This window comes from Spodoptera frugiperda, chromosome 28 (genome assembly GCF_023101765.2).
Source record: "Spodoptera frugiperda isolate SF20-4 chromosome 28, AGI-APGP_CSIRO_Sfru_2.0, whole genome shotgun sequence".
NCBI classification, from domain to species: Eukaryota; Metazoa; Arthropoda; class Insecta; order Lepidoptera; family Noctuidae; genus Spodoptera; species Spodoptera frugiperda.
The window spans coordinates 9,774,966-9,796,524 of NC_064239.1; the positions used below are offsets into that span (position 1 = coordinate 9,774,966).

Genomic DNA, 21,559 nt, shown 5'->3' on the forward strand with positions numbered 1-21,559 from the left:
CTACAAAAATATACACTAGTTACTATAAAACAAGGTTATAAACAGCAAAATCAAAGCAGACAAAACCTTAACACAATATTCCCCTCGTTTGCGTTCACTTTGTTACTTGGCTTCAACTTGCGAACTTGACGCTTACTTGAATACACATTAATTTGCATAGCGCCTCCTACAGACTTCGGACCTTATGGCACTGGTACCAAAACTATCTGGTTGACAACATATTTTGGTAAAGTAACTGTTTCGAATTGTTCTCTTTGTTGTTGCAAAGATTCTTGCCTAAGTTTGGATGTGGTTATCATAGTTTAGTGCTGTTTAACTATCGGAAATTTTGTGAGATGTATGTTTGTATCTAGTTACCTAAAGCCTAAAGGCTGGTATGCTGAAGGTCTAAGAATCTTCCTCGGCCCTTAACTAGTGCTAAAATGTTTTAGGTACTAAGGCTTTGTTCTGACAAATTCAGTTAGAACAATACCGTATGTGGAAGCGCGATAAATATCTATCTACGTATGGTCACCTATAACAAAAAGCTACTTATTGGTATTTAGTTAGTGAGTGTATTGATAATTGTTCAAAAATAATTCATTTGTTTTCTGAAAACAAGTTACTTATTATCCTCATTTCCATAAATAGTCTTGGTATTCCTTTAAGTACCTTTTTGAAGGGTTAGGAATTTAAGGATTGTTGGGGATTGGGAAGGGGGGTAATTGGGCCTCCGGTAACCTCACTCACACGTTTCACGTCGGTTTCCTGTGAGGCCGTGGTATCACTCGGGTCGAGCCGGCCCATTCGTGCCGAAGCATGGGTCTCCCACACTTAAACACACCTTATCCAAGATATTCCTGAGAAAAAGAATATATTAATGTAGTAAACAGAAAATAAGTTACATCTTAAGCAAACAAACCAGCAATTAGATCAGCAGATTAGCTACACATTAGTTTCAGTGGCCCCGAACAAATTAGTAAAGACTAACTTAGTTACAATTCGCTGACCCAACCCTGTAAGAGGAACAAGCAGATAGATTAGGAGGCGTTACGTTACTCTGGTAACATATACGAAGATTTTAATCATTCGGAGTCCGCAGTTATTTTTAAGATACGAATACTTATCTCTAGTATAAGTACATTGGGAATTTTATTCTTTGTAAGTAGTCGTATAAGAAACTATCATATCCCGTCATTATCCCTTACAAAACAATTAAAAATAAATTTCTGAGATGGACCAAGATTCATACCTGTTAGCAATTCACGTCTAGCTTAAAAATTGGCTATCAACATAACCAATGTATACCTTATTTTACGAGTACACCATACTTTTAAACAACAGCATAAAAAAGAGTTAAATAGGAATTACAAGCTTGTTTAGTTTCTTTTAATTATGATCACAACAAATACATCAATTTCCATTTACACAAAATTACTATAGATACTAGCGTAACAATTTTCAAATCATATCAATCCCGCACGTACCAGTGTTGGATCGATTGCCTGCCAGCATGGAGCACAAATTATTGCAATATTGCAACCCCGGCTCTACCCGTTGTGCCCGACACAAATAGAACTGTTTGCATGCCCATCAAACAAATACCTGCACCTCTATTGTTTTATACAGCCTTTATTTACACCGTTACTGGTATAAAGGGTTAGTGTGAATTGGTCTTTTATTTGGGCTAGTATTGTAGCGTTAGTGTAGCTCGTGAGTACTTTTTTAAGAATAATGTCAGACAGAAAGGATTAGGAAATATTTAGAAATTCTGTAATTACAGTTCGTAACATAAAATTACATGTCACATTTCAGTATAGGGTATGGAATGGATATTATGTACAGTGGAGGACAGATCCGCCTGATCATTTAAAAAAAAATATTGCATGAATCCAGCAAAAACATTAAGCCAGACCCCATAAATTTATCATCTAATAAAAAAGCAATAATGTCGCAGCTTAGTGACGCAACACTTGTAATCCCTTAGTCAGTCGTGCGTTTGATATTGATATTGTTCGACGCCAACACTGCCCACCGCTCTGCTTCATTCGTCAATTTAAGGTCACGGGGTGGGCTAGAAAGCTGATATAATCAGGTGCATGCAAACTTAGTGGTCAGGCGCATCTGACCACCATTGTACATGTATGTACAATATCTAGTTAGTACAGTAATTGTTAGAAAGACCTAACAATATAGTTACTATCAAAGTATTTATTAATCTTGAAATATGCACTTTTGAAACTACAATATTTAATTGCCCGTCAGTCTGTCGATCAGTGAAATTCGTTCCAAAATGTAGATTTGTATGGAGAAGAACGAGCAAGAAACTTCATCATTACTTTATCCTCATACCTTTTTCTTGTCGTTTTATTGAAACTACCGGTAACTGACCTTTGATTTATTTGTATTATAATAGACAGCTACTTGTTCACATATTTACTTAACCTTCTGAAGTAAATAATAAAAATATTATATTCTTTTATTTGTTGTAATGTTCTTTGTTTAGTTACCTACATAAATAAGTCTTCAGTTCAGAAAGGTCAAGATTGTGAACACTTACATAAGAATATTTGTTTTATTATACACCGTATTTAAGATGTAATATAGTACCATAGAGCAACGCGGACTCGGTACGAGGCCCGCGTTGCTCTATGTATAGTACCTAATCGTGGTATTGTCTTGTTATTGAAGTTATTGTAACAAAGATATTCTTTTGATAATTTTCTGGCCTCTTAATCACACCAACATTGAAAGACCTATTACGAAAAAAACTATCAATAGTCAGAAATAAAACTTATACCACATGGGATAATCTCCTATGACTTCATTTAAACCACTAATACTGTATACTAAGATTGCTCTTAAATGACACAACATATTTCAATCACCAAACAAGACCACACCTATTATATGGCTAGTGAAAAGTGAACACTACATTGTTTATGAACACCTCTGCTTACAACTCTGGCAATAAAAAGGTGTTGCTATACCACACATTCTCAACCTTAACCCAAAATACCATAAATTACTATTATGGCATGTATTCTCAGCTGGCAAGCTGCCCACCGAGAGAGGCCATCAATATTTACTAAAAATAGCTCGATTGGAACTATTCGAGAATATCTCTGGTTGCATAATAACGGTTTGAAAACAATACTCTAGACTAGACAAATAGATGTCTGTTAGTCTTTGCTATTTATTTGAATTGGATACAATCGTCTAAATATTCACAAGTATGCAAATTCAAATGTTTTGCTGTTGTAATAACATTTCTACATATTATGCACAAGCAGGTTTGCTTCATGAAGATAACACCTGTAAGACTGAAATAAATAATTTAAACACTACACTTATGTAATAATATAGTACCCACTTTTCATTAGTAATGTTAAGAGTCCCATATCGAAGGGCCTATTGTCATACTCGAATCCCCCGGTTATAACCAACCCGTTGTCTGTTAGAACGCAGATGTACGCAAGACACAATGTGTTTCTAGTGTGTCTCATATACCGACAGACAAGGGGTTAAAGACCCCGGTATATATTCATATACACTTCCCAATCTTCCCAATTCCCGATTCCCCAACAACCCTTACAATTCTAACCCCCAAACGGCCAGCAACGCACTTGTAATTGTAACGCCTCTGGTGTCCAATTGGGCGGCACGATTACTTACCACCAAGCGATCCCACTACTCGTTTAAAGGCTTATACCATAAAAAACACCATCAACCATAGCAACAAATGTGGCCAAAATCACTTTAGACATAATCCCGACAAACTTGGCAGATGCTATTACAACACTTTACCACAAAACTACCTAAAGATTTAACAGCCAATCTCATTGAAACTAATTACGGAATCAATCAATTAAATGAATTACATACTTCTGCTATAAATTTTATTTAAACAAATTACCTCTCGGATACGAGATGTTGATAATTAAATAATGAATTGCAAATGGCAGTCATCGAGACAGCCAAATAAATGCTTGGTATTGAATTCTTTGGGAGCTTGGCAAATTGACAGGTAATGATAAAAACAGACGCGTGTTATTTATCTTGTTCAATTAGACTGTTGATACCTCGTTTTATTGAGGGGTGCTGACTTCTAGTAAATGTTAGTGAAATATTATCCCTTAAAAACATTACTTGAATTATCACGTATCACGTTTCGTTCTGTGAGTAAGGTTACCGGAGGCCCCTTCCCAATCTTCTCAATCGCGAATTCCCCACCGACGCTTTAATTCCCCCAAAAGGCCGGCAACGCACTTGTAACGCCTCTGGTCTTTCGGGTAACCATGGGCGGCGGCGATCGCTTACCATCTTATATCATAAAAATACAACATTGTATTCCAAGAAAGGAAATTAAGGCATATGTTATAATAAACTCAATAAATCCAAAGAATAATTACTATAGCGAATTCTTGTTATATTAATAAATTCAACGATATATAAATTGATAATAAAATGAACGGGAGTTGAAATTAAAATCCATTTTAATCATCATTTATATATTTCGTTACATTACGTAATTCGTTTATTAATATTATATATGTTGGAAAATCTATAATAAAACCTACTTAATGAATTGATGTACATGTCATAAAACAAGTATGATATTCTATAGGTAGTGATATATCTGTATTTTTTTTATATTTCATGAAGTGTATAATTTATTTATTTACAAAATGTATTGTCACACATCCGGAATCATACCGATGTTGTTTCACTGGATATACAAAAAATACTTAAATATTTATAAAATTAAATGTAGTTGAGCACTTCCACTAACAGCAATAAATAATAATTTATGTTCTCTGAATAAGTAATAATAAAATATTGTTAAACAAAAATAATTTAAATAGATCATCTTCATTAGTCCGTTTCTGTATATTGATGGACATAATAAATTTATGACGATAAGTATCGATTACGATCACGCTGGCTAGTCGCTCTAACTAAACTAGACCACTACGCAGGACGCAAACACACGTGCACTCTCTGTTTCCTCACTCTCTGAACTCGAGGGGCTGACAGATCCGATGGGAGAGGTCAGGCGCAAGACCAACGCCGCCGCGTAACGTGATTTCTGAACCACCAATGGTCATTTTAGTCAGAAAATGCCATTATAACTTTTTGGCCGTACATTTGGCTTTAATAAATCCTAAAATTAACGAAAAACATACAATCTGTTAAATAATCATTCGACGACACGGTACTAAACAATAAAAAGTAAATAAAGAAAAAACCTTGGACATCGGAAATATACTATCAAATAGTAACCTTTTCCTAAGATTACCTCACGTACAAGATTCATCAAATCACCTGAGTAAATCACATCAGCACTACTTCATACAAATCTGAAGCCATCTGTATCGAGAAGTTGGGAAGTGGCTCGATTATTACCGAGGCAATGATCCGTGGACTCCAGTGTATAAGTGTCATTAATAATAACACCCCTTGGTGCGATAAGCTCACAGACTATCAAAGCTTTATGTAGTGTATTTGTTACACTGTGGTGCTTGTAATCTAGCTCCTTATTGATTTTCTTATAAGAATGTCTAGTAAGTTAATAGTGTAGTGGAAAAATGTATCTATTAAACATTGATGGATATTTTTTGGGACAATCCCACCATTTTTTTAAGGGGGAAAATCAGCCTATTACTTCTTCTGCCTTGGGCGAGGCGAGCGGGAGTATCAGATTCTTACTGACTAAAAACCTCCCATTCATACTCCTGCTTTTCAAGCTGGAACCCCGGTTACTCGCTTCGAATTCCTCTATACATGCAGAAAAGGACTTTTCCTTTTCTTTTTAACTCCATACTTTCATAGTACTTGTCTTCCACTAACTTAATTATTTCTTGTTACAACAGGGTAGCACTGAGTCCTAATTAGATCTTCTGTCAATATTTTACAGAGAATGGCTGCCGTCCGCCTCTAGGCTTTTTAGTAAACAAATGTAGTCCTAAGCTTAAACTAAGTTATGTAAACATATTTCTTTTTAATTATGGATCTTATCTTTCTAATTTATTTTCATTTACACAAAACACTAGTGTCCAGCTCGACCCGTGAAACAAAATAATATAATTCTATAATGAATATGATACCCGCTCTCTCACAACAATACACAGAATGTGATACAGAGATTATTGTAGTATAAAATACACTTTTGCTTTAATAAATATTATTTATAAGGTACACGGGCGCTCGTTATTTTTATACACATGCCTTGTGACGTCACTTGTAAAAACAATTATACAGATATACCGAATTTGAATCTGGCATTTGCTCTCATATGGTAATCACATGTTATGCAAATCTAAAGTCCACGACGATGACGAAAATGACGCCATATTGTCCAATTACATGTTCAAATACTTTCGAAAGAATGTTATTGTGCGAAAATGATCGCTCGACACGAATTCATCCAACAATTTTAATCGAAATGCTTCGCCGCTGGAGTTAAAAACGTCCCTAACCGATGTTTGAAGGTCAAATATTTAAAACTCTGGAACGATATATTACAAAAATAAAATTGGCACATTCACGCGCTGCTAACTCCAGCTCGTTAGAAATCATTGTTCAATGAACCAGTTATGGGCAGGTTGCATAATGTCATTGTAATGCGAATCACCTCAACGGTTATAACTATTACAAATTGTTTTACGCAGGTGAATCTGTTTGAATGCAAAGAATTGTAATGCTGTTATATAAAGACCATCTGCGCTACTATTAGTCACGAATGCATATGGTCGCGCCGGCTGGTCAAATGGGAAACTGTGTCAGTGCGAACATTTGTTACTTGCACACACGTCACAGATTACGTTGTCCGATACAACACCGCTCGTACTACTAGGTTCAAGGGGAGCCAGCCAGATCGCCGTCTCGTTCGTTCACTATTTATAGTTCCTCGACTATTCAGATATTTGCGCTCAGTGCAGAAATGTCCGGAGTCGCGAACGACCAAAAACCCGCGCGGCCCTCCCAGAGTGCTTCCCGGAGGAAAAGCGCTCGGGAGAGGAAATTGCGCGCTTGCACCGGGCCGACACTCGACCCCAGTGAAAATCGATGCTGCGATCTATCTGTGACACGGACAAATTAAAACCATCGACGTCGAACTCATTAGACGGTGCAATCCGCGCAATCGACACACACGCGAACTTATGCAACTTTTTCAACATCAGCCGCCTGCTTACAGAGTGATGTTCAGTAATCATTTTACAGTGCGTGAAAGTGACCGGTGTGTTGTGTCTTGTTCAGTGAGTTAACTCCTAACCACGTTACGTTATTTATTTCTGTTCGGAAAACAAAATTGACATTGGTGCTATTTTGAAGTGAATGCCAGATTGTTTTGGTTGGCATGGCGCCAGAATGTATAAGAACAGCTGACTGTAAACAAACATTTGCGTCTTGTGGACAATAGTTTGCATAATATTTTAAATACTTCCTGATACCACATTGTATTCTTATGAGATAAAGTGTTAAAATGGCGGGCAAAGACGAATCCAGTGATAGTGATGGACCTATAATAGACGATAACATTATTCGTATACAATTAAGAAGACCAAATCAAAGAAAATGGGAATTGCGAACTCGAAATCTTTCCCCTGGGATGAGATTTCCAACCGTACAACTTTTTGATTGCGACGGAAATCTTCTCGTTGAAACAAACGATGAGAATGTTTCTATTAAAAGCTCTGATTTTGATGATCCTTTGTTGAGAACATCTCAATCATTGAAAGAAAAAGATTTCCGTCACATAATAGCCAGGAAACCTGTCAAAAAGCACAATACAATTTCGGGAGACAAAGTATACACTCGAGTTTATCGTACACCTCTAAACATTAATGAAGACACAAAAAATAATAATGAACGCTACATAATACGGAGCAGTAACAGTGTGTCAAACATTCCAAGTAAACTCACATTAAACAACTTTACTAATTTAGAAACAAATAGCCTTCAGACCAGCCCCTTTCACTCGGAGGGACTGAGTGAAATAAGCAGTTACAAAAGTTCTGACAACGAAACTTGTAACGGAATAAATCAATCGCCCGAGACACATAAAGAAAATCTGGAAAACCATTCGGAGAATTTAATTGAAACTCCGAACAGTCCCTTTTCGTCACTTTCTTCATTAAGTGACATTAATCAGGTAATCGATGACATTTCATCTAATAAGGAAAACGAACCTGATCCCGTACTTCATAAATCTCGATCTTTCAATGACGCTACCCTGAGCGGGTGCGCGAAAGGATACGAAAACGATAATTTGCCGCGTTCTAAATCCGGCGTTGTGTACAATCCTCCACACAATAAAATATCTTTCCTGAACACTTACTTAAAAAGCTTACGAGCTCGAGTGAGCTCTAATCCGGATTGGTTCGCTCTACATCGCCGCCGAACAATCGAATATGCTCCAAATTCACGCGCGGCGCCTAAGCGCCAGGAATTTTCGAAAATTACGTTTGAAAAGCGTCCTACCTGCAAAATAGGAGATATGACGTCAGACAACGAATTAATTAGTATCGGGCCGGACGATGCGGTACATTCTGAAATGAGGAAACGTTTGAAAATGTATAGACGTGGTATATCAGAGATCGGGCCTAAGCATAGGAACACGGGTGTATTTACGAAAACGAGAAGACATTCAGTGAGTGGCACGTTTCAAGTCGTTCATACTTCCTCCTCGGAGAGTGTGGATGAAGCTGACGTAGTACTTAACCGCTTGAAGAGGAGGATACTCAGGAATAAGTTGAGAGAGAAAAGACGGAGCCTCGGCGCGAAGTTTCAATTCAGTAAGTGCCTACTTTACTTTTAACACTCTTTTAAAACGCGAATGCTCTTTATAAAGTGTAAACAAATGTTATTGCATAACATTTACATTCCTGAGACAAAACACGTTGCAAATTCGTTTTACGCGGTGCGAGCATGAATTTTTATTAGCACAGCCCGTTACACATACCAAGTCATTGGGAAAATAGACTTTATTTCAGTTCCCAAAATATGTCGTGCTATTGAATCGTTCTATTTTTGAATCGTAGAATTTATTTTCTCTCACGTGAATGTTAAAAATAAGAAAACCTTGCACATTCATTAACATGACGTAAGTATTGTAGGCAATGCATTCTTGTTGAAAATCTCTACCTGTTTCTTTTTTAGATTTGTTCCGTATCTAATTCAGTACCAAAATTACCAAAAATTTAAGTATAGTTAGAAACTTCACTTGTAACATTTTATTCTTTAGATCTGCTATTAAATGCTACAGACAATATTGTCTAGGTATTTTCAACTATACGTGCAGATAAACTAAGACGATTTTAAACCGATGACCTTTAAGTGGGTAATTCCAAAGAGAATTGTTTGCTAAATCTCAAACCAATGTCAATATTTCCATGTTTTTATAGTGAATAGGTATTGAACAAAGTGACGACTGTATCGATGTGGTATTTAATGCTTTGGTGAACTATAATCTACACCTACGAGTACGTCGTTTTTAGATTAGTATCACATTGTATATCATGCTAGCACAATACAAGACTATGGGTAATGGTTGACTTATGTCACATAGAAACAGTTTCTACTAAAATTATATCTAAACTAAAGTCGGTCTCCAAAATATAAATTAATTAAATTTATGTAAACATACTGAAATTCTCCCGTACCTATACTCGTAAACTAATACACATACTGTGTTGCAGTTGAACAAAGTCTCATAAGCTTCATTACTACCAATAATAGTGCAAAAAAGGATGACTAAATTAAGTAAATAAAAAGTATATTGTGATATCAGATTCTTCCCAAAACAGCCAACAGTAACTCTTTGTAACTTATTGATATGTACCAGAATCAGGTTAAAACTCAGCACTCACCGCAATCTATTTGGGAAAAAGCCAGAAGAAAGACTTAAAGATAAAAATAACAACAATAAACACCAAAACACACGCTCGTTATCGTTGCCCAAACGGACAAAGACGTTCACCTGCAGTGTATACTACATATATTTTATGCCATCTCAATTATATTTACGCCTATATATTATGAAGAAGTAGGAATACTTAAAACTTATTTTAAGTACAATTTACTAGAGGGATGTGTAACATTAATTACGATTCCAGATTTTCCACACAATTCAGTTTTTTTATTCTATCATTTAATTTAATAATGCCAGGTAAGTTATATTCCAAATGATATAGGTTTGACTCCAATGAATCAGACCGAAAATCTTATACTAAGCGATATCGCTTAGGTCGACCAAATCTTTTTATGCTAACTTTTGACAACACAACCAGGAAATTATTAACAAGCTAATGTGAAATATAAAGAAAATAAAAAATAAACCTTCTGTACAAGACATAAGGTCGAAGTCAAAGGGCAAAGTTATGTAAATAGAACATTACCTTCCATTATCTATGATTTATTGCTGACTGTCACTATAGCCTCAGATTACGGCCTTTGTACCAAACTACATGGTAACTTTATACAATAACAAGTTACCTTTTGTTAAAATTCTGGATTACTCGGGGCTAAAATTACCATTACCAGTGTTACGAAAATATTCTGAAAGTATTTACTTAGGGTTAAAATAATAGTTCTTTTTTCTCTTTTAAAGAGTTATTCAACGTTTTTATAAAGACCTAAACTAATTTGAGTGTATATGGAAAAAAGCTTGACAGATTTTCTTGATGTATAATAATTAATAAAGATTATTTTTCTCATATGGTCTAAGATCAGATAGAAGTATAATATTAACCTTCACCGATCGATTAATGGATAATAATTACTCGATAGGTAATTTATTTTTTATTGAAACTCAGTAGTAAGTCCTTAATAGTTCGTTGACGAGAGTCTGAAAACAAACCCTATATATTAAAAATGGAAGCGAGCTCGGACTACCTTGAGCTCCAGACTACCTAGTGGGTTTACTGGGAAAAAAGCAAGAAAGTATGGATTTTAATCTAGTCTAACATCTTTTAAGGCGAAAAGTTATTTGGATGATTTTCCCCTCAGGGTTGAATCTCGGTGGTCAATGAAAAACTTCTAATAATGTTAAACCACGTGATAATTTTCATTCGAATAAGTCTAATTACAAACCAAACACACACAAACATGTATCAAACTGCGCTGTTATGCCTAATTCAGACTGTCACAGGCCAATATAGGCCAAGTAGATGTCCTAAATATTCCTTTTGTGGGCTCATTCGGCCTTAAAGCGTGTATTAACAAGGCCGAAACAGTCCCCGGTGTATGAATAACAAGCCTATCCCTTTATTATCAGGTATTACTTTTTCATTTAGCTAGTGATGGCACTACATTAGCTACATTAAAACTCTGAGTCACTGAAAATTGTTGAGAATTTTTAATAAATCTTCACTTTTTACACAAGTATTCAAATATTGTCCTTTTTATTTTATTTTATTGTGATTTTATTTGACTGTACATTTGGCGCGTTGGCTGGACAACCGCCTGCAGCAACTTTATGTGTTCCACAAATTGTTGTTTCGGGTCTTGATGTGATGTGTATGTAAACTTGTATATTTGTAAATGCACCCACGACACAGGAGAAAATCCTAGGGTGGGGTAATGATTTTGAAAAAAATAAATAAATAAAATACTTAATAAATGACATTTCTACTAATGTACTTTTTTGTTTAGAACAAGGTAATGGAACAATCAGAAGATATAACTACAACCCATTCGGAATATCTCATATAACTATAATACTGATTCCAAGCAGCTGAAATCAAGACAAATCACATCCTTGTAAGTAATTTGCCTCTGACATACAGTTCAGCTGTAATTTACTCTAGGTACATGTTAATAATTAAAATCTTAATTACCGGCAAGTCTTGTTTTATCCTTTTGTGACTTAATGAACCGTCTTCTACATCATTAACCTTACTCAAAGTCAGAACACATGACACACGCGCATAATTATTAACGTTCACAATTACGTGTAAATCAATTTTCGACCTTAAAGTTTAAAAAAATATAGGAAATTAGTTTCTAGATTAGGTTGCATAAATAAAAATATGTACCTCTAAGCTAAGGTATAAAACATTTGAATTATACAAATACATAAAATGCATTACGATATTATACATATTAAAAAAATAATGTCAATTGAAAAAATCCTTCAAAAAATAAAACGATAAAAAACATTGGTTAGAAATAATAACCATGAACAATTTTTAAATAACACAGTGGCGGCATCTATGTTGTTCCACGAGAACCACTTTCAATTCAACCTCGTAACTTGAGCAAGGTCTCGTAAGCGATCAAACCGCCATCTAGCGGACATTTCGTATTATAGTTAGATAGCAAGCGTTGTTAAGTTCAACTAGTTTACGGGATTCTGCTGAGTGAGTGCTCTGCTTGACTGTCTAAGCTAAAAGTTGTTTAAATTGGTAATATTGTCTTTTAGGTCTTTAGAAAATATAGGAATTGGAATTAAATCGTAAGTACTGATACAGATAGTATTTGGCAAAGATGAATAACGGCCTTTTATAAAGTAAAAAGTAAAGTACTACACTTAGTAAAGTGTCATCTTTGTTTACACTTCAATGAATAGTTCAAATTGTTAAAAATTCTGTCGTTGTGATAAATATTTAACAAGTTGAACTTTATTTATTGAATTTTCAAAAAATGTTTGAACCGAACAGGATATTTTTGTGCGATGACAACAGTGTGTGTTACGCATACGCACAGTGCTCTAAAAAGTGGCATCGTAAACAAAAACATTGATTTAAAGCTTTGGTAGATGTTCTATATCGGGAAAACATTTTTTTAGCTCGAAAATTCAACCGCTACATGGAGTTTTTGCTTCAGATTCCATAAATCTAAGTAATTGCTTCCTTTCTTCCTCTGCCCTGTCGCCGTAGAAGGCGAAAACCAACAAAAAAAGTGACTTTCGCACGAAAACTCCTGAATGTTGGCACCAAGCCAACACTTAGAGATGTCTGCATCTCAGAGCTTATCTGCACTTCTTGATTTCTCACATCACTTGGGAATAACTTATACAAAACTGATTTCTATTGCGCTCTGCTTAATTTACTTTCGACTCCAATTTGTGAATGGATACTAAACTGGTTATATTTAGTCCATGACAGCTAGATAAATTAACATCCAACAGTATTAATAACGGTTATAAAATACTGCAAAATACAGCGCTTAATTACGCAGAAGGTCAAGGCCGTTCGGTCTACGTCTAACCTTTTCGCCCAGTGCGCACTCCCGCAACTCGCATAGTCCCATACAAAAATTCTCATCGAGAAATCTCAGAGCCGTATTAAAGGATTTAGTTGTCGGCGTGGTTATTAGCGATAATTTTCTTATACAGTGTTTGTACAGCTTAAAAACAGAAACACATGATTCAGAACATGCGCATTGGCGGCGGCGCGAGTCAATATCCTCCCCCCCAGCACCGCCGCGCCGCCATCGCGATCCTACTCGCTGCCAGTTAGCGTAGGTGGATAACTCCTTATTACAATCTTTTGTGAATACACATTTCTGTTGACATTATACTTTTATGGAAACATGGTAAAACCGGTGTAAGTATGCTGTCTTGCCAACTAATCCACATTTTAATGGAAATTTGGTTTTTTGAACCTAATTTTTGACGATTAGGAAGTGAATTTGAATTTTAATAACTTGTTTTTATTAAGAAATAGGCTATTAAAATTTACATAATCACCTATTGTTGAACGGGTTTCCTTAAAAGATTATCTAATTGATATTTTCGTAATAATTTGCAATTTTATGAATAAGCTAGTACTTCCGCATTCTTAAACACAGATCGATATAAAATGTAGATCACATATTTTAGATTATAACAATATAATTTTTATGTTAAAGCACAGAAAAAAATGAAGAAGCCTGAAAATGTAAAAACGAAGGTTATACCGGTTGAGTGCGCGGCAGTTAGTTGTGAGTTCGTCCGCTAGAGTGTCTGAGATGTGGGACCAGCTGGCTGGTTCGAGTTTGACAGTACTCCGCTCACGTCGACAGGGCCGGCCGGCCGGCGACCGGCGCGTTCCTACCTCACGTGCAACAATATCATCATTCAGTTTTTAACCTCCGCGATACACATCCGTAACTTGAACACAACTCGCGAAAGTTTCATTTCACAGTGAACAATGAATGAATAACCTGTTTTATTACAACTTAATTTGTGTTTGATTTTAATAAATAGTTCAATTCCGTTGTGCTGGTCGTGTGAAAAGTAATAGTCGTATTGTGTGTATGAGAGAACCGTTCTGTGGTATTTTGTTTCCTTTCTTTTCGAGTTTTGGACCACTGTGCAAAGGATCAAGGTGGCTTATAAATTGTATAAAGTAAGTAAGAAATTAGTAACTGTAACATAGTTTGTTATTAGTCATTGGTTTTTACCCACGATGTGTTTATTGGGTGTTGTTAAATATCAATTTAGTTTACGCTTTATAGACCGCTTTTCGCCTAAGCTACTTTGTTTGAACACATTATTCCCACCGGCTAAGTAAATTTTATAGCTCGGGTTCATATAAATAGAACGCAATCGGGCTTGTAACTTGCATGCAACATTGTATAGTATGGTAAACAGGTAACAAAACCTTCCGTTAGAATAATGCATGTTTTATAGTTGCGTAAAATTTTGTAGATCCTTACACCATGAACCGTAGTGTGTTCCAACATGAACTCAAGCATTTTATGATTTACCGATAGCGAGATGTTAGCCTTAGTTTTTTCGTTATATAATTTCGCACAGTCATCTACCGTTATAATTGCAAACAGTTAAATTCTTTGCCGCATACCGGATTTCGGAGAAAAAGACGCGTGTACCTAACACTGTACTGTTAATTGGACTTGTTAAACAAATGGATGCTTTGTCTAAAAATTCTTAGTAAATGGTTATAAATAAACTTAACAACCGCGATGAAAATATACTTAGACACAAATAATATACTTTAGGTTTTTTTAGGGATTTCAATGAAATTCATTATTTTTATTTTTTAGATATTTTTACATACTTTTACGAAAATTTTATAGCCTTACAAACCCCTAAACTGAAAATTTTAATCCCATGAAAGAATAGAACTCGTGTCTCCATTAAAAAAATCCAATGTAGTCTAGAAACTGGATAATATGTAAACAGTCTCAAAGATCAATTCACACAAATACAAACACACATACATATTTATTAATTAATAGATTTCAAGTTTAAGTCCTAAGGGCCCACCAGAGGTCTTAATACATACATGTTGGAAACTTGAGAGGTCGAAAGATCCCCTCGTAATCCTTGACCTACTAAATCCTCTTACTTATAAGCTCTTCGTTGCCTTCCTATGCTCATTGGATCATGGTCCTTTGATCACATACGGAGTTTCAAAACTTATCGCTTAATATACCAAGTATCAGGTCCTCACACGAAATCAGGCTTTATCTAGACTTTGACTTCATGTAAACTGACTTTAAAATTGACAAAATGGTGTTCTAATTTTGGAAAAAGCGGAATGTCCACAAAATACAAAATATTAAGTATTGATTTGTCTTCAAATTTTTTATATATTGTCTTCAATTCGCCTACCTTAAATATTTACCTTCCATTCTTTTCCACAAAAAGGAAGACACGAAAAAGGATACACCTTCATTTGGTCAATAATACGCCATTGAATATTGTTTTGAGTAAAATTCGATTGTATGTCATGCAGTTATTGTTTTAATCGCACGCCAAACCATTCAATTCTTTGACAGTTTAATTTACTGGTTAGAAAATAATTACTCGTACATTGTAGCCTAATTATAGTTAATTAGCTGCATGTTTTAGAAACTGCATATATCCTCTTTATAATCTTTCTAATTAGTAGGTAAATTTGTTCTTTAACAACTCATTATGACAGTTCCTAAAATAGGTGGGTAATCCTTAAGGAACCAAAAATATGTGTGTGATAGGGAGTTATGTGTGGGACAGCCATGCTTCGGCATGATTGGGCCGGGTCGACCGGAGTAACATCACGGCCTCACAGAAAACCGACGTGAAACTACGCTTGCGTTGTATTTACGACCCTGGTGTTTCGGATGCCCATGTGCGGCGGTGATTACTTACCATCAGGTGAAACTCGTCGTCTGCTCGTTTACCGGCTTATACCATAAAAAAACACCAAATAAAATATCTAATGGTCACAATGATCAATAATAAATTGAACATTTTCTAAAAATGAACTCTGTTTAATTAATCGTAAGTAAAAGAAACAATGTTGTTACAAAACTGACTGAACACTGAATCGGAATCCTGTCAATTCCTTTGAAGTAAGAGCAGCAACGGAAGACAGCTAATTCTAAATCTGCCCCAAAAATAGCGGAACAAATCGCATTGTATGAGCTTTGCTCGGGAAATTCGTATCCTTTATTAGGTGGGATCTACCGTATTACGGCTGTTTGGGGTTAAAATAAGTTGCAATGTATTATACAGGTGTTATACACACATGTTTACTTTTACATTCGTTTGTTATTTTATTAACAAGCGGGGTATAAAAGTTTGAGATGTTATGGCGCGTCTTGTGGTTTCGAAGAGTTTTCGACTTTCAGTGTGGTGGAACCAGGAATAGGAAGGAGACAGCTTTTATGTATTAAATTTTTTGAGATTTGTAATTATGTAGGTTAACGAACGGATACTGTATGCATACATTTTAGGTAGTATGATACATAAATAATATTACACGTAGATAATACAAGCCAAAAGAAACTTTACTACTTTCATACATAAGTTTAAAATAAAATACCTACTTAAATGCAGCAATGCTAACACAAAACTGTACAAACAACGTAACTGTTTCTTCTGTCTCGTTTTAAGTCAAATTAGCACTAGACAAAAAGTCCGTCAATACTAAAATCCACAGAGGAACGTTCTAAGAAGTCCTGCATTCATTAACGGTATTTGTTTCTACGAAGTTAAGTCTGTCAGGACACCAACCCGCCACCGCCATTGTGAATTTATAGACGAATGCGAAACTTACAACGGCTTCGTTTAACATTCATTTCGCAATTTCACTTTTGAATTTCTTCAACTAGTTACGTGATGCTACTTAATTATGTACTAATTGATTTCTTTATTAATAACTTTGTCTTGACTTGGTTTTGTTTTGTTATTTGCATGAATTATGCTGTTAAGTGGTTAAATAAATTGTAAGATCTATCTTGGCTATCAATTATCGCCTTTCATTTAAAAATAGTCAATCAACTTTTAAAGTATGCAAAATGCAGTTAGTTTTTTTTTTGAAGGAGTCATATGAGGAGGAATAAGAGGCATCCTTTGACTTCTTCCGCCTTGGGCGAGGTGAGAAGGAGTGTCAGACTCTTACTGACTAAAAACCACCCCGTTTCTACTTCTGTTTTTCAAACCGAAGCCCCAGTAACCTTCTAGGCAGTACGCAGCTCCGGAGTAGTTAAGCTATAATTGACTTCTTTACATGATCAGACTTTACCAAAAAAAGAAAGACTAATATGTTTCTCAAGTAATTTTAGCCACTTTTTTGGAGCTAAGTAATACAGAATGTCTGTGTTATAGACAGATATTTATTTAGTAATTATTCAAAGCAGTAACCGTCAGCTGTGACGAACATTTTTTTGATGGTTCGGCGTCGACTTTATTCTAACTACAGAATAAATATTCAGTTTGGCTGATGTTATGTAGATAGGATTTTCACGGATCCAGGAAAATGGGGAAAAGATAGAATAAATGGCGTGAGTTTGGGGAATTTCCGAGGAAAATTGTAAACAAAAAATGCTCGGACATTGTTTATAATGGTGACGAAATATTTTTAGCAGGTTTTATATAACAATAATGAGTATAACAATTTGGATAATTTAGAAAAGAGAAAATTAAAAAGAAACACGATCAAGTACTCTCAACTATGGACAAAATGTTACTAGAATTTATTTATTCTTTTTTTATGGAACACGAGCGAGCAGATGTATCACCTGATGGAAAGCAATCGCCGCCGCCCATGGACACTTGAAACACCAGAGGCGTTACAAGTGCGTTACCGGCCTTTTGGGGGTTAGGAATTTAAAGGGAAGGAGGTAATTAGACCTCCAGTAACCTCACTCGCACAACGCAAGTGTTTATATCTGAAAAACATATTTTTTATGGATATAAAACTGTACATAAGTTAACAGAAACAATTTTACAAAAATATCAATGAATTTGTGAGAGACAGCAAAACTTGTAAAGTTTATTATAAGTCTATTACCGACGCCGGCGTCGCGACGCTCACTAAACCGCTTAACTGCAACGATGACAACTCCGTCTTCACGAGAAAACATTTAGAAATTGATTTCGATTTAAAATTAAATAACTTAAAGTTTACAATTGAATGGCGACATATTAATATAAAATGTTTTCACTGCACGTTGTAACAAAACATTCTCGATGACTGTGTCTTTCAGTTTATAAGTAAAACGATTGTTTAAAAAGATTGTGTTATGATAACTCAGTGACACTTTCTGTAACCACAATATGATATTATTATGTAGCTGTTACTTGTTAAAATGTGTAGTATGAACGGAACGCTCCCGAAAACCGTTTGGCTTCCACCAATCATATTGATTGGTACACATAGCTTAGCACTGGTGGAAACAGACTCAGTTTAACTATGTTTTTCATATGAAAAGACGCGTGCTATGGATGGCTTCCCTACTATCGATACATCGCATACTCGAACTGCGCATCTTCCTCGCACAGTTACTTTGCAGCAGCGCATCTTCATAGCACATCTTACTCGCACAGCTACATAGTTTAGTATCGGTAGAAATGGTCACATAGTTTCACAGCTTAGTTATTACATGTTCATAGCTATCTACATCACATTCTGGTGGAAAAGCACCCTAAAGCAGTTGATTACAATTATTACTGCATTAAATTCCCTGTTTGCGGTAAGGGTATGAACTAACCAAAAATCAATAATTTCCTCCAAAAAAAACACACCAAAACAACAAACCCAATTCAATTTATAAGTCAAAATCGAAGCCACTTTTGAACTATGTATATGCATATATTTAGGCACTTAGAACTTGCAATCGAACTACTAAGTTCTTAAAGTTCATGAAAAATACACACACATACATACATAAACCTTTTTAAAGTTCTAACCACGGGTCTCTTTCATTGGCGGCTTTGTCGAACTTACAAACTGTAAGAGACACGCTGTATAAAATACAGGGTGTGGATCGGGAAAAGCCACTTGAAACGGCACGTGTCGGGAATCGAAGTATCGGCATTCCGGTCTGTATTGGTTACTTTTTAATATGAATCAGGTGGAATGTCATTATTATGACAATGGTTCGATTGGATATATGTATACGGTTTTCAGAAAACTGTTTGCTATACTTAGGACCAAGTTTTTGACTAAATTAGAATAGCGGATACCCGGGTTCCGGCTCGAAAAGCAGAAGTTGGAACGAGGTGGTTTTTAATCAGTAAGAGTAAAAACACTCCCATTAGCCCCTGCTCAACGCGGGAGAAGTCACTGGTTTTCGCTCCTCAAAAAAAAGGATACAATACCCTGCAAATAACTATAAAAATATGATACGGTTCAACAAGAAATCTTAAAACTAACAATGCAAATATAATCTATGACCGAATCTAGGTGAATCACTCAAAATTAGCCGGCGACATTTTTCCTTATTTGAAAACGTCGATCAGTCGTCAATATTCATTACATTAAAAAAGTATCTTTCGAAGTCTCTGGAACATTTTCTCGGTCGAGTAATTCCTTCTACTCAACAGGAGTCGTGGCTGTGGTCATAAATACTCAATTTGCAAACATCAAACTTATAATGTATGCGAGCTTAGGGACCTGACCGTCTTCTGTATTCCACCTCTAGCTAGCATTATGAAAAAACCTCTCAGTTACAACTACCCTTTTAGCTTGTCTCCAGAGACAAAAGGTAATAAGTACGCATTTTGGTTCGCTATTGCTTTCGAGTTTATTTGCTTGCAGCGTAGGTTGGTTTTTGATTGAAATGTAATGATACTCTTAAATCGTTTTTGAGGAAATCTATAAAATTAGGTACGTCTATTTGATACTTATTATGTGTTAGATAAATGTTTCAGTTCTTAAGTAAATTTAAATTATATAGAATAGCATCAGGCGTTACTTTGCGGAAATCCATGGTACACTAACAATAGATTTTTAATTTTAATTCCGCTTATAGTATAATTATATTTTAATTCCGCTAGAACTAGAAATTAAAACTAGAAATCTAATGTTTTGTTAATGTAACTTTAAATTGCTGAGGAAAAATTATTAAGAAATCCTTCCGGATAAAGTATATCTAGCCGTAATTCATGAGTTACTAATATCTACGTGAATCTTACCTATAGCTTAGTAACTACCTATAATATAAGAGAAAATACGTATTCTGAAAAATCATGCTTATTCCTTATCTTTTCGAAACACCATTAAAACGTTCTTCGTTAAGAAAAACCGAAACTCATGCTTTCCTGGCACATCGTTAAAGCGTTTAATTACTTTTTGATTACTGTACTTACGTATAGTAATTAGCTTATATATTTATATTATGTATAAACATTCTTCTATATTCAGTGGTAAATAATCGTATATAGTTGATTTGAATATTTTTTTAATCTGGATATGGAATTATTAATTGATTAAACCATTATGTTGTCTATTTTTAAGCTAGAATATGGTTTTGTTGATTATTTATTAATAGCGTACAATTTTTGACAAATAGACTAATCATTTAAAAATATAATAAACACCGTTCTAGTCTAGAGACTAACGGTGTCTTACTTAAACATTTAATTATGAAATACAGAAAGATGAATTGAAGACAACTTTCGAATTTGCATCTAAATCGGACGTTAATCGGGATTCAGATCTAGTACAAAATATAATGAATTCGTTTATTCTGAAACTCAATAAATCTCCGTTAAATATACAAAAGCAAATGACAAAAGATGTTTGGGGCCAAATGTCGGACCTGTCAGAAACACGGCGACCGAAGCAATGCTTTACCAGTTTACCACAAACAAAACTCCGGGACCTTCGTCAACAGATTCCAATTTTAAATTTAAAAGAAACAAGTAATTAATGTTGTTTTTTTATTTATAATTCGTGTGTTTATTTTTAGAATGTTTAATGTTTTAATTTTTTTAGTGACCATGTAGTTCTAATTAGGCTTTTGTTCCTATTTTATAATTTTATTAACTATCTTCGTTACAATTTAATAAATGTTGTTTTTTTTTAATAACATTAACGTCATGCAATTTATTCCTTTTTCTTCTCCATTGTCTGTTATTGTATAATCAGGAACAAATCCCATTATTAGTTCAAGTTTTTTTTATGATTTTGAAATCATTTATACCAACACGTAGGTAACGCAAATTAGCACCCAACCCAATGAATGACAATAGATTTGTCCTCTGTTTGGGACCAATAATAACAAAGCGAACAAAAAAGTGAGAACGAGACACCTACGTGGGCTACACGTTGAAAAAAAACATACCCAAACAAGCATAACATAGTAAAGTTCCTTTATATTGTTATTGAGCTTCTGTCCTTCATAATACATTGTTTTTATT

The 21,559-nt window shown here is 35.0% G+C and overlaps 1 protein-coding gene across 5 annotated transcripts in view; it reads left to right on the forward strand.

Moving 5' to 3' along the window:
* The first annotated feature begins 6,879 nt into the window (after positions 1-6,879).
* LOC118264962 (uncharacterized) overlaps positions 6,880-21,559 on the forward strand; it is an 80,657-nt gene continuing 65,977 nt past the window's right edge. For 2 of the 5 annotated variants that reach the window (XM_050706070.1, XM_050706069.1), the window contains exon 1: positions 6,890-8,777. In XM_050706070.1, the coding sequence (XP_050562027.1) occupies positions 7,466-8,777 (1,312 nt within the window). In that variant the 5' untranslated portion in view covers positions 6,890-7,465. Of the gene's footprint in view, positions 8,778-21,559 lie in introns of all 5 variants that reach the window. The other 3 variants (XM_050706072.1, XM_035577634.2, XM_050706071.1) reach the window with 3 other exon arrangements.